This window comes from Callospermophilus lateralis, chromosome 16 (assembly GCF_048772815.1).
Source record: "Callospermophilus lateralis isolate mCalLat2 chromosome 16, mCalLat2.hap1, whole genome shotgun sequence".
NCBI classification, from domain to species: Eukaryota; Metazoa; Chordata; class Mammalia; order Rodentia; family Sciuridae; genus Callospermophilus; species Callospermophilus lateralis.
Genome location: NC_135320.1, coordinates 54,424,510 through 54,437,361, shown reverse-complemented (window position 1 = coordinate 54,437,361; position 12,852 = coordinate 54,424,510). Strand labels below are relative to the sequence as shown.

The following is a 12,852-nucleotide window of genomic DNA, read 5'->3' as shown; positions in this document are numbered from 1 at the left end:
ATGGCAGCCTGAGAAGACTAAGACACTCCCCTCGCCTTGCTCAGGGCTGCATCGTCCCTGGGAGGCCAAGCTAGGTGCCTCAGGCCTCAACAAGTCTTTGCAGATCAACCTGAGGTAGCTGGACTGGGAGCATGGCCAACCCAATCCCTAGGGCCCTAGGCTGGTGCTTAGATCCCCGTTAGCATCCTCCACAGCCAGAGGGAGGGCCGCCCCTAGGACAGACCATGGACTCCAGAGTCCAACCCCTTCCAGGATGGTGGGCTTCTAGGGCCTGGCCAAGGAGGGCAGGCCTGGACCTGAGAGAAGGATCTTCAGGCAGCAATGCAGGGAGCCTCCTCTGGCCTTTCCTCAGTGCAGGGCAGTCTGATGGTAGGAGGTCAGATCCTGGCAAGGGCACTTAGGGGTTCCCATCGCTCTACAAGTTCATAAAGAATTGGGATGAATAGCTCTCCCTGTGCCACAGGAGCCCTCAATGGGTGCAGGGGAGAGAAGGAGGGAGGGAGGGAGGGAGGAAGGGGGGGAGAGAGAGAGAGAGAGAGAGGAATGATCATTTCTAGTTTACAGATGAACAATCAGACCCAGAGAGGGCCAACTCCCTTGCCCAGGATAAGAGTGACAAGTGACAAGATTTAATCTTGGGGGTCCCAGTTCAATACTCTTTATGTTCTGCCATGCTATTTCTCAGATGTCTGCAGAGAGCCACAGGGGAGGCCAGGTAGGAGAGCAAGCAGAAAGGTCCCCAGTGAGCCTGGGAGTGGCAGGAGGAAGGGGGCACCCAGTTGGTAAAGAGGAAGAGGAAGTTTCCAATGGGGGGAGGTGACACTGGTGATGGTGACACTGGGTTTCCATGGCAGGGTGAGGAGTAGGGAGAACATCCCTAAGTGGAGACAGGATAGGCCGGAAGGTGCAGGGTCTGCTCAGAGAATAGAGGACTTGCCACTTTGGCTGAAGCACAGGAAGGCAGTGTTAAAGAGGCAGAAGGGGGGTGTCTCCCATACGGCCACATCAAGGAAGGCAATTGGAAATCTACCCTAGAAGACAGCGGGGAGTCATTGAAGGTTATTGAGCAGGTAGTAAACCATGTACCAGGGCCATGGGATCGAAACATGGCTGGTCTCTCTGTCTACTCACTTTATTGAGCCCTTGGGAGCTCTGACTCCAGATAAGACCGAGCCTTCCAACCTCTGACCTCCAGGAGCTCACCGACCAATAGGCTATACACTCCATGCACATTAGGTCCATGGAGTCGTTCTTGGTGCTGGGAGGCCCTTGTACAAAGTCTACCTCAGCAGTTGGGGTCCTCTCAGCTGGTGGAAGAATCTACCCCAATGCTCTACCCAAATCTGAATAATCAGAGCTTGGGGGTCAGAGGGCTGAGAGGAAGGAAGGACAGGCTTCATTCCAAACCCAGACAGCCAAGGTGCCTAGAGGGGTGTGAGGACCACAGTGTCCGCTTGTACCCAAGGGCCCAACAACCTAGGCCTTAGCTCCATGTTTCAGAGAACTTTCTGGAAGGCAAGTGAGGGGCTCTTCAGACCATCTGCTGTCAAGGCTCTGAGTGGAGGCTGCCTTTATACAGGCCAAGGAGGCCCTCAGCTACAGAGCCAGGTTGACCCAGCTGGCTCCCATCCACTGCCCAGCAGGCTTTACCAAAAGATATAGTTATGTCATCTATCTCTGTGTCACCTGACGTAGGGCTGGGGAACAAACATCCCCATCCCCATCAGCTGTGCCACAGTGAAAACCTAGCCCACCATTACAGAACAGGGAAGTCAGACTGGATCATTCAAAACAGGTAGAAAGTCTACAATCAGGGGAAGCTCTAGTGGTTAAAGTGTGATCTCCTGTGCGCCGTTCCTGAGGACAGGGCTAACCCATCTGATAAAAGTTCTCATATAGATCCAACCATGTATAAGCAACCAAATTCATTTTTAATTACTCATAAGATGATGTCACTGTGCCATAAGTTATGAACCCACAATTAAATAAGAAAACGGGCAACATTTCAAAGTGGTGAAGGCATAAAACAGATGTAGGAAAGGCAAGCATTGAAAGGAGGGGGGCTGCCCGTGCTTGGAAGGGTCTGTGAGAATTTTTTAGAAGTCCTGCAACCATCTTATGTTCAGTTCCTGATGATCACAGTAAAGAGGAAGACACAGGAAGGGCATGCATAAGCTAAGATTATGGTGGAGAATTAAACCCACAAATCCCCTTGTGTCTGCCTTTGGCCTGTCGTCGGGTGGAGATGCTATTTGACACACTCACCCTTTTCTGCACCCCCAGTGCCCAGTCCCTCCTTGAGCTGGCTACAGTAGCAGTCTGGGAGGCAACTGGGCAGGGAGCCACATGAAATAACATGGATAAAACCATTTGCTGAGATCTAAGACTCTATCCCAAACTGGGGACATGTCCTCTCCTAGACCTCATGGAAAGGCTGTGCTGGCAGCTCCTCTGTCCTTGTGAATGTTGTGAGAGGACAATTCAAAAAGGTGGATATAGTTGTGGCCACAGTTGTACTAGTGTTCAAGGAACTTGATCTTATAACCAGAAAGACTAGAAGAACAGGGGCAGGTAAATTATGGTCTTTTTTTTTTTTTTTTTTCCTCCATTACTGATTGCTTTTCTCAAAATGACCATCTTTTTCAATTCATTATCTTGGTCCAAGGAAAGGGGGCAGCAGGGCAGCAAACCAGCTACACCCTTGGGTGAAGCAGAGAAGGCTATCTGGGATCATGTATATACGGGGTTAGGAACAGCCACGGGGAAACATGTACTCAGACAACTGCCAACCCCTCCATGTGCTGGGAGACCATCAGGGAGGGGGCAAAGGGTTTCTTAGGAGCCTCTCCTCCTTCCAGAACTGACTCTGAAGTCACACAGAGCAGAATGCAAACCCCCACTTCATAGCGGGGAGCCTAGGTCTCTTTCCTTAATCGGAGCTACAGTTTCCTCATCTGTCCTGGAAGGGACAAGGCATGTGCTAGCACAGTGCCCAGCACACAGCCAGCCGCCGCCAGCAAGTGGCCCCGTGATTATCCATATGCAAGACCGGATGGCTGCAGGTGGAGCAGAGAGAGCATCTTGGTGCATTTTCTTAGTTCATGTTTGTTATTTAGACTGAATGATTAGAAGAGACAGAAGTTTAGCAAGCTCATGGTTCTGGAGGCTGCGTTCGAGAGGGAGCATGGTGCAGCTTCTGGCGAGGACCTCATCCTGCTTTATTTCATGGTGGAAAAGTGCAAGAGAGCACATGCAAAAGAGGGGGACAAAGGGGCCAGTCCTGCTTTATGACAGCTCCATAACTAACCCACTTCCTTGAGAATTAACCCTCTGCTCTGGAAAAGGCATTCATCCCTTGTGACAATTCATCCCTCGAGACCTCTGAAGGTCTCCATCTCTCAAGCCTGCTGCAATGGCCGTTGAATTTCAACATGGATTTCAGAGGGAACATATTCAAACCGTAGGAGAAAGTTAAGAACTAGGACTCTGTCCAGTTTCAAAATAGTATCGAGGCAGACTGTGGAAGGAGCCAGAGCTGTGTCAGGGAGTGGGGGAAGGGAACCTGGGTCAGAGGGAGAGGCAGGGCCCAGATGGCTAAGAGACGTAGTCACACTCATTCGCAAGGGCCCAGTGGAGGCAGGAAAGAGGATGCACGGGCCCACGCACATGTCGACAGCACACCCACACCCACAGAAGGCTTGTGCCAGGTCCTGTGTGCCTCAGGACCTCAAGCATGATGGGACTCACTTGCACAGGTCTTGCCATCGCTGCGGAGCACATGTCCCTCGGGACACTGACAGGCAAAGGATCTGTCCGTGTTGACGCAAGAGTATTCACAACCGTGGTCACTTAGCAGGCAGTAATCCACCCCTGCAAAGCCAAAAGCCAGGTGAGGTCCCTGGGGCCCTATCAGTGAAGCTTTGGGCCATGCTAACAGAAATCAAGTGACCATCATGCTGGCCACCCCTGAAGGCATGCAGTCCCCAACAGACGACCCCACAAGGTCCCTCACAGAGGAAAAAAGGGCCATGCACGACCTGCCATCCTCTGCAGCAGTTGCACATTTTACTCCTGTTGCAAACCCTTCCCTACCAAGGAGGGGCAGACAGGGACTCACTGGAGCAGGTCTTGAGGTCCTCGTTGATGAGGAAGCCTTCTGAGCACTGGCAGACGAAGGACTCCTCCGTGTTCAGGCACAGCTGCTCACAGCCATGGTCCTGCTGAGCGCAGTGGTCCACCCCTGCATTATGTCAAACACAGAAACATAAAGGGACCGAGAGGGCAACACCCCACCAGCCAAGGGATTGAAAAGCAAAGCCTTCTCAGTGGCAGAGCCCCGGGGGTGGTTCCATTCTACCCCATACCCCCAGCCTCTCGGGAAAATCAGCCCTGCTTGTTTTCCTGTCCATCTCTTAGTTGATGAGAAAGTGCATACAGCTGAACGACTGGGAAATGCTGTCCCTGATGATAAAGACAGCGGCACCCTGGGCCAGGGCCTTAGCATGCCAAGTCTGCCATCTCCATGTTGAGTGATACTGCGAACAGAAGCGATTTTGTATTCAGAGAGGAAAGTGAGGCCCAGGAAGGTCAAAGGTTCCTGCCCAAAGCCACCCTGCTGATGGAGTAGCATTTAAGAATGAGGGTCTGGCATCAAACAACTTGGGACCAAGTCCTGCTTCCACCGCTCCCTTGCTGCGGCTGCTTGGCAATGACCTGACCTCTCTGTGCCATCATCTTCTGACTTGAGAAATGGGGATAATGGCTGCTTCTGATAGAGATGCAGTGAGAGTTAGAGGAGATGATCCATGGAAAGCCCTTAGAATGGTAGCTGCCACACAGAAACCGCTTAATGAACGTCTGTTATTATTGTCATCAAGTAGTGCTTAGTTTCACTTCTACTTGAAAATGAAAAAGAAAATGTGATTTTTAAACAACAACAACAAAAAAGCCTCATCATCAGGACACCCAAACTCAGAAAACAAACCAAAGCCTGGGCCTGCCTGTGTGGCCCATCCTGGCACCCAAATATCGCACATCTGGTCCCTGGGCAGCGAGGGCCGAAAGCCAGGAAACACACAGCTGTGGTGGACGGCTCCCGCAGAGCGGTCCTGCAGGCTGCCTCCCAGATTTCCTGGATGGAGAAAGCTCCCCCTGAGACTGGACAAACACTGAAGGCCTTGTGAGCCTCTTCATTCCTGTAGAGCCTGGAACCAGTGCCTTCTGGAACAGTCTCCTGGTGTTGTAGGATCTCAGGAGCTACATGCCCATGTTCACATCCTGGTTCTGCCATTAACCAGACATGGGACCCCAAGAAACTGACTTAATTTTTTTGTGCCACAGTTTCCCACTCTTTGAATAAGAATACTAATGCTCAGAGGGGTGTTGGGAGGCTCAAGAGAATTGTGCATGGAAAGAGCTCATGAAATACCTACACAGAGCGAGTGCCTTCTAAGGGCTTGCTCTCATATGGCCAAGGGCTCCCTGAGCCTTGGGAGAGTGGAAGACCATGGCTTTCCCTGGGGACTCCTGGACAGAAATGGCTTAGTTGATACTTTCTTCAAGTTGACTAGATCCTAAAGATCTAGGGCCCCCTGTGTGGCCCATCCTCTGAGTTCTTCCAAGCTCCCCAAGGCGTGCAGGGAGAGAGAGGCAGACAGGCCTGGACCCCCAGTAACCTAGGTGGGTCAGCCAAGTCATGCATGGCCTTAACTAGGAAATGAGCCAGGGCCAGCAGCTGGAGATCCCAGCCTCCAGGAAAAAGGGAATCTCCTTTTGCAGAGGGTATCTCCTGATTGAATGGAAGACCTCCTGCTCCCCACGGGCTTCTCAGAAGGACTCAGAAACCCAGGGCAGGCTTTTACACCAATGTCCTCATTCAAAGCCCTTTGGCCTCTGAGATCCGTCCTTAGAAAGCCTAATCAAGGCACTTTGTTCCCTCTGAAGACTGAAGGAGAACAAGTTTCCCTGAGGATGGCTCTGGACCTCATACTTGAGCGTGAAACTTCCCCTCCTGGCAGTTGAGGGTCCAAGTGCTCAACAGCTGCACTGTTCTCATTCACAATCTATCTCTGTCTCCAAAGCTGCAGCAGATGTGTGGCTTTCTGGGTGGAAAGCCACACAAAGGGCCCCTTCTACGCCGGCCATGTCACTGAGCCCCAGCTCTCAGTGCACCAGGGTCACAGGGATCTACCACAGCACCCGTGTGCTCCCATCCCACTGGCCTGGGCTGGTGGAGACTGTGCCTCATTAAAAATGATGGAACCATCCAGCTGGCAAGGCCAGCAAGTTCCCATGCGTTTACATCACCAAATGAAGCTTTGTTGTGGCTCCAACACAAGAAAATTAAGAAAAGGCTTCACAAAAGTCCCATGTTTCTCAGCTCTGCCCTCGGATCAGCCAGGGGAGCCTATTGCTTTCTGAGGTCTATTCCTTCTAGCCTCTTGTCCCAACCTGATCCTGGACACTGATCCCTTTCACAGGCCTCATGATATGAGCTATTATCCTGGGTTGGATGTTTACCTTGCACCAGATATTGGGCCAAGAGATTGAAATGGTTCCAATTATTCCCTATCACAATGCTGGGGGATCAATGCTATTTTTTTTTTTTTTTGCTTAATTTATTTCAATGCCATTTTTATGTTCACTTTTTTGAATAGATGGGAAGCCAAACCTTGGAGAAGTTAAGTACAAGGTCACCCATGTAGTGTGTGGCAGACCTTAGATTTGGATTAATGCCTAGCCAACTTAGTAAATGCTTTTAATAGCAAATAGTAATATTAGTTAATACTTATTGAGGACAGTGTCCAGCAACACTATTCTAAGTATTTTACACTTAGAATTGAATCTTTCAATCCTTATAACCCACACTATGAAATAGGCAGCACTTATGGTCCCATTTTATGGATGATAAAACTCAGGCAAGGAAATTTATGTCTGTTGGACCATCAGGCTCACAGAAAATCCGGGAGCACCAGCAATGCTTGGCTGCTAGTGATCCTGGGAGCCCCCGTCCATTCACACCTGCACCCCTGGGGTACTCACGGCTGCAGGTCTTGCCATTTGGGTCCAGAGTGTAGCCTCGGCGGCAGCGACAGTAGTAACCCTCCTCTGTGTTGACACATTCATGCTCACAACCAGGTTTGTTCCGTGCACAGTAGTTGATCCCTGAAGGGAGAGAGGAAAGACCTTCCTTCAGTCTCTAGACTTCTCCGTGGCTGTGAGGATGGCCTCTGGGGCTATCAAAGGCCCTAGAGAGAGAGCAGGTGGGTACTGCCTGCAGAGGTGAGCAAGGGACTGATCATTCGTTCATTCATGTGCCAGCAAGTTCCATGCCCTGAACTAGATGTGGAGGAGTGATGGTGAGCAAGACCACCCCCGTCCTCCAGGGCTTCATCCTTTCATGAGGAGGCAGATGAAGAAACAGAGTCATTAGATAACACACGGCAACACAGAGGAGGCCCTCCCTGCATCCTGGGGATCAGGATCATCTTTGAAGAGGTGATGGCCAACAGGAGTCCTTAAGGAAGAGAGAATTCAGACAAGTAAATGGAGCCAGAAGAAGCAGAGGATGATAACTCAGGAATAGCAAGCTCATGGCCTGGTAGTGAAGGGTAGGGGGCACATTTAGGGATCTTCGAGTATGGCTGGAGCAGGAGGACAGACGAGGCTGGGTAGACAAAGGACATGTAGGGTCTTGCAAACCACAGGATGGAGCTGTGAAGGCTCAAACAGGTGGCTGGAGGTGGGAGTGTAGATGGAGGCCTTGAAGAGGAAGATTTTGCAGTGGCAAGGGAGAGACAGATGAACTTCAATAAACAGTGAATAAATTCATTGCTCCACAGAAAACAGAGAAAACAGCGCCTGCTTTGCGGGAGCATCTGTGAAGGAGAATCTGACACAGGAATTGTGCCTCTGGATTCTCCACCATTGGTTTCTTTTCTCATTTGATGGACAAAGACAACTCAAGGTTCAGTTGAATTGAGCTGAACTAAATTGATGTCAAAGAGCTAAGAGCAGGGTGAAGACCACACTACCCAACCATCCCCTTCTAAGAAAAATGGAAAAGCTCATGAAATCCAATCAGCCTCTTCCTTGACTTAACCTGATCACTAGGGCTGAAAGCATCGAGACAGCTTATGTCTGCAGAGACACCTGACAATGACATTGAATGGCATGAGGCAGAATAAATAAAAGGCAATCTTGCAATATATCCAGCTACTTAAGGGAGTCAGGAAATGGCAGTTACTTTGAGAAGGTGCCAAGTACTTCACCTTGCTCTGATCATGATATTGTCTATATCATGAAACTGGGAATTCATATCCCTGATGCTGCCCCAGGTTACTATCCCATGGCAAATTCACTCCCATCCAAACTACTTTTCTGCCAGCAGGTGGGAGTTGCCTCCAAACCGATAGGCAATTAGCAATTGTTTTCCTGGTAGAAAATGCTAAAACCACAGGACCCCATGCCTGTCAGTTTATAGAGGAGGTGAAGGATTGTAAAAGGAAATCAAATGAGCTTATAGAGGGTCTTTATGAGACTGGTGTTGAGGGGAAAGGTCACCGCCAACCTCATTGGGGGAGGGGGATTACTTGAACTGCACAGCATTTCTCCTTCTGGGTATGTGGCAGACACTGTTGGTTGTCTTGACAACACCATTAAAACCCTGTGGCCCTCCAGAGCATGAGTCACAACTGGTGTAAGTCTGCCAGGCAACTATATTCTCCTTTGTCAGGGATTGGTTTTAGCTCTAGCCAAAAAGACATAAGGAGAAATTTACTGGGGTCCCCTAGAAGGACTGCAGACTGAACACAAGGCCATGGCACACAAGGGCTGACCTAAAAGAAATGTTGCCTTCTTGTGTCCCGGACCCTTAGCATTTTCTCTGTAATTCATTCTTCTGTACAAGGAGAAATGGAATATCTGCATGTAGTTTAAGGTCATCTGCTTGGGACTCAACAACCTTACCTGTGCAAGACAGAACTGAGTACCAGGAAACAAGAGTTGTTTTGTTTTGTTTTGGGGGTACCAGCAATTGAACTCAGGGGCAATCAACCACTGAGCCACATCCCCATTCTTTTTTTTGTATTTTATTTTGGGACAGGGTCTCACTGAGTTGCTTAGTGCCTCGCTGTTGCTGAGGCTGGCTTCAAACTCGCGATCCTCCTGCCTCAGCTTCCCAAACCAGTGGGATTACAGGCATGCACCACCGTGCCCAGTGCAAAGAGTTTTGATTGAGAGAAATTGGCCTGGCAACAAAACGCCAGTCACATACAAACAGACAAACACAAAGAACATGAAGGCCCCATGGTCTGGGGCCATGTAGTGCAGGGCATGTGAGAATCATGTTATTACTCCATCGGGGAAAAGGAAATAATCTTCAGTAAACTCAGTCTTCAAAGTCAGCATTTGGCCACTGTGTAAAACAACATGGCAGTTCCTCCAAAAATTAAACATTGACTTGAACAGATGATGCAGCAATTTCACTTGTAGGTATAGAAATACAGGTTCACAACATACCAAAGCCAAGAAGTGGGAGCAGTCCAAGTGTCTACTGATGGATGAATAATGGATAAACAAAAAGTGAAGTAGACATGCACTGGATTATGATTCAGCCTTAAAAGAGAAGGAAATTCTGACATCCTACAAATGGTTAAAACTTGAAGACACTATGTTAAGTGATATAAGCCAGTCACAAATGGATGATTCCCCTTATATGAGGTGTTCAGAACAGGAAAAATCATAGAGACAGAGCAGACTGGTGATTGTCAGAGAATGGAGAGAAGAAGAAATGGGGAGTTATTTTTCAATAAGTAAAGTTTCAGTTTGGGGTGATGAAAAAGTTCTGGAGATGGATGGTAGGGATGGTTGTGCGATAATATGAATGTACTTGATACCACTGAGATGTACGTTTTAAAAATGGTTAAAATGAATCTGGGGATATAGCTGAGTGGTACAGTGCTTGCCTAGCATGTGGGAGGCACAAAAAATAAAATAAATATCTTATGTCCATCTACAACTAAAAATTTTAAAAATGGTAAGTTTTATGTTATGTGTAGCTACTACCATCACCACCACCACCACAACCACAACAACAAAATCATTGTCACTTTGTTTTCTTTCTTTTTTCCTTTCTTCTTCTTCGGAACCAGGGATTGAACCCAGAAGCACTTAACCACTGAGCCACATTCTTAGCCCTTTTTATTTTGTATTTTGATACAGGGTCTTGCTAAGTTGCTGAGGCTGGCTTCAAAGTTGAAATCCTCCTGCCTCAGCCTCCTGGGTCAGTGGGATTACAGGAATGTACCACCAGCCTAGCTCTCTTGGGCTTTCTCTACACACAGGACTCATAGTGCCTTGAGGGTGGTACTTACATAATCATTCAATCATTTATTCATTCAATAAATACTTCTTGAGTACCTCCTATGCCCCCCATATCTGGTTATGTGAACCTCATAAACTGTGAAGTGGTGCACACAAGCCAGTCTTGGATGTAACTTAATCTGGTAAAGTCCAGTGTGTCCAGTAAATCCTGAGGTCAGGTGGCAGGACTGTCAGATAACAAATTAAATAGTCTTCATGCATACCAATTCAGTTGGAGACCTGAAAGGGTCAGACTAAAGCATGAAAGATTAGTGACCTCAGGCAGTAAGTTATAATGCCAGCTAATAGAACAGAGAGAAAGTTTTGGGAAAACTGAACAGTTTAAGAAGATGCTGGGCTGGAATTATGGCTCAGTGGTAGAGCACTTGCCTGGCATACGTGAGGCCCTGGGTTTGATCCTCAGCACCACATATAAATAAATAAAACTAAATCCATATATAGATACGTAGATAGATAGATAGATATTTTAAAAAAAAAGATGTTGAAGCAAGAAGTCCTGTTGCTCCATTTAGGAAATTCAGGGCCAGAGAAGGAGAAAGTAATTGGCCCAAGGTGACATAGCTGATACGAGTGACATTGCCAAGACTGGACCTCACATCCCCTTAGTGTAGCCTGGGCACTTTACAACTGATTTTTTTTTTTTTTTTTTTTTTTGAGTGTCTATGGGGAAGCCACCACCATGGTACCAGAATCAGGAATCCTAGAGGCCACCATCCGAGTAGCACCACATCAGTCCCAGGCTCCACTGGGACAGCCACCCAGCCCTGGTCTCTGTGCTTGGCATCACCACCTTCGTAATTAATGTCTTAATTCAAAAACAACAACTTCAGGAAGAGAAACTGTGCCCAGACGAGGAGGAAGACAAACCCTGGCCAAGAGTCTTCAGTAAGATTCTTCCTTGAACTCTTTTTTTTTTTCCCCTGCAGTTTAATTGGATGACACCAAATTCCTTTGAAACACACATTTCTTATTAGTTCTGAAAATAGCCCACATCCATCAGCCTCTATTAAACATAAATGGCCATCTCCTGAGCTGGATGGACGTGTGTATTGCTCAGATCACTTGAGAGACATCAGACTCCTAATAACAAACCCCAGAGTTTAAGCCCAATTTCTTCACTTCCTTCTTCCACCTAATGCTCCATAGAGACCGTGAGCACTTGCTTCTGTTTCCAGCTGTCTGCCATGATTGACCCAATGTGCAAGCATGAAGGCAGGGGTGGCTCTGAGAGGCTGACCTCAGGAGTCTAGGGCTGGGTGTTCCCAGAAAAGACAATGGAAAAAGTAACGGTGAGACAGGACATGCAAAGAAGGGCTGCTGAGGACACTGGCTTTTAGGGACACATTCTATTTTTCCTGGATGCAAAAAGTAGGCCACCTGGCTAAAGAGGAAATGAAGCTGTTACCACTGAATATTCAGGAATGAGCATTAGGAACTCTGGCCAGTGCCACAGCCTGCAAAGGGGCCCAACTGCAGGCCAATTTGTGGTGGTCCAACTGCTGCTCCCAGCCTCCCTCCTCCTTGGGAATGACGCATACACTGCTTTGAAGGCTTCTCTTCCTCCCAGAGCCTCTCCAGGCAGGGTGTGGGGGGAGTGGCAGAGCTCGAGGGAATCTTAGACCATTGGTAAGAGATGCAGAGCCTCAAGAAAAGTCTCCACCAATGGCCACATGCCTAACTTGTTTCCTTTTCCCCTCCATTAGTAACACAGAGGAAGTCAATGACCATAATGAGAATCTGAGTTGAATCAGATCTAATTATCCCCTACATCAGAGCTCTGAGTGCATATGGGCGTCCAACGGTGACTGATTTTCCCTGGGTGTAATCAGGCCCTGACACACTCAAGCCTAGAAAAAGGTACCAACAATGCAGAGGGGAGCAGCCAGGCCAGCATAGTTGACCCGCTGACATACCGTAGGCATGTGTGGTCTAATGGAAAATATTCCACCTAATTGTTTTCACATTTTGAATGCTCTCAATTAAAGTTCCCGTTTACTACTTGACTGTTTCCAGGTTTTTATATCCAGGCAGGGCAGTGGGAATTATCTCCTTTAAGACAGGCTCAGTTTCAAAATACGGGCTCTGCAACCATCTGCCTCCTAACAAGTTTTAACCCTTATTAGAATGAGCATGAAAGTTAATCTGTGCTTAGAAGCAGAATGTGTCTCACCTGAATTCAGTTATACATACAGCCCACAGTGCTTTGCAGAAGAGGTAGACAATAAAATTTCTGAAAACACAGTCCTGCCAAGCAGAACACTGCTATACCTATTGCCAGGAAGAAGTGAGGGTGGTAACATATAGAATAAATCCCTAAGTGGAAGCTCCAGAGAGTTCTGCAAATGACAGGGTCAGGTGACCACAAACAACCCAGCATGCATAACTATACACTAAGGGAAGGCTCTTTGGAAAAAGTTCATGATATGCATGCCCCAAAAAGGCCATCTTTTGTGGCCCTTGCCTGTAATC

The 12,852-nt window shown here is 48.1% G+C and overlaps 1 protein-coding gene across 3 annotated transcripts in view; it reads right to left on the bottom strand.

Moving 5' to 3' along the window:
* Nucleotides 1-12,852, bottom strand: part of Matn2 (matrilin 2) — a 135,231-nt gene that overhangs the window by 25,027 nt on the left and 97,352 nt on the right. For all 3 annotated transcript variants that reach the window (XM_076835575.2, XM_076835576.2, XM_076835577.2), the window contains 3 exons: nucleotides 7,042-7,164; nucleotides 4,118-4,240; nucleotides 3,748-3,870 (listed from right to left, as the gene is read on the bottom strand). In XM_076835575.2, coding sequence (XP_076691690.1) covers nucleotides 3,748-3,870; nucleotides 4,118-4,240; nucleotides 7,042-7,164 — 369 coding nt within the window. The remainder of the gene's footprint in view (nucleotides 1-3,747; nucleotides 3,871-4,117; nucleotides 4,241-7,041; nucleotides 7,165-12,852) is intronic.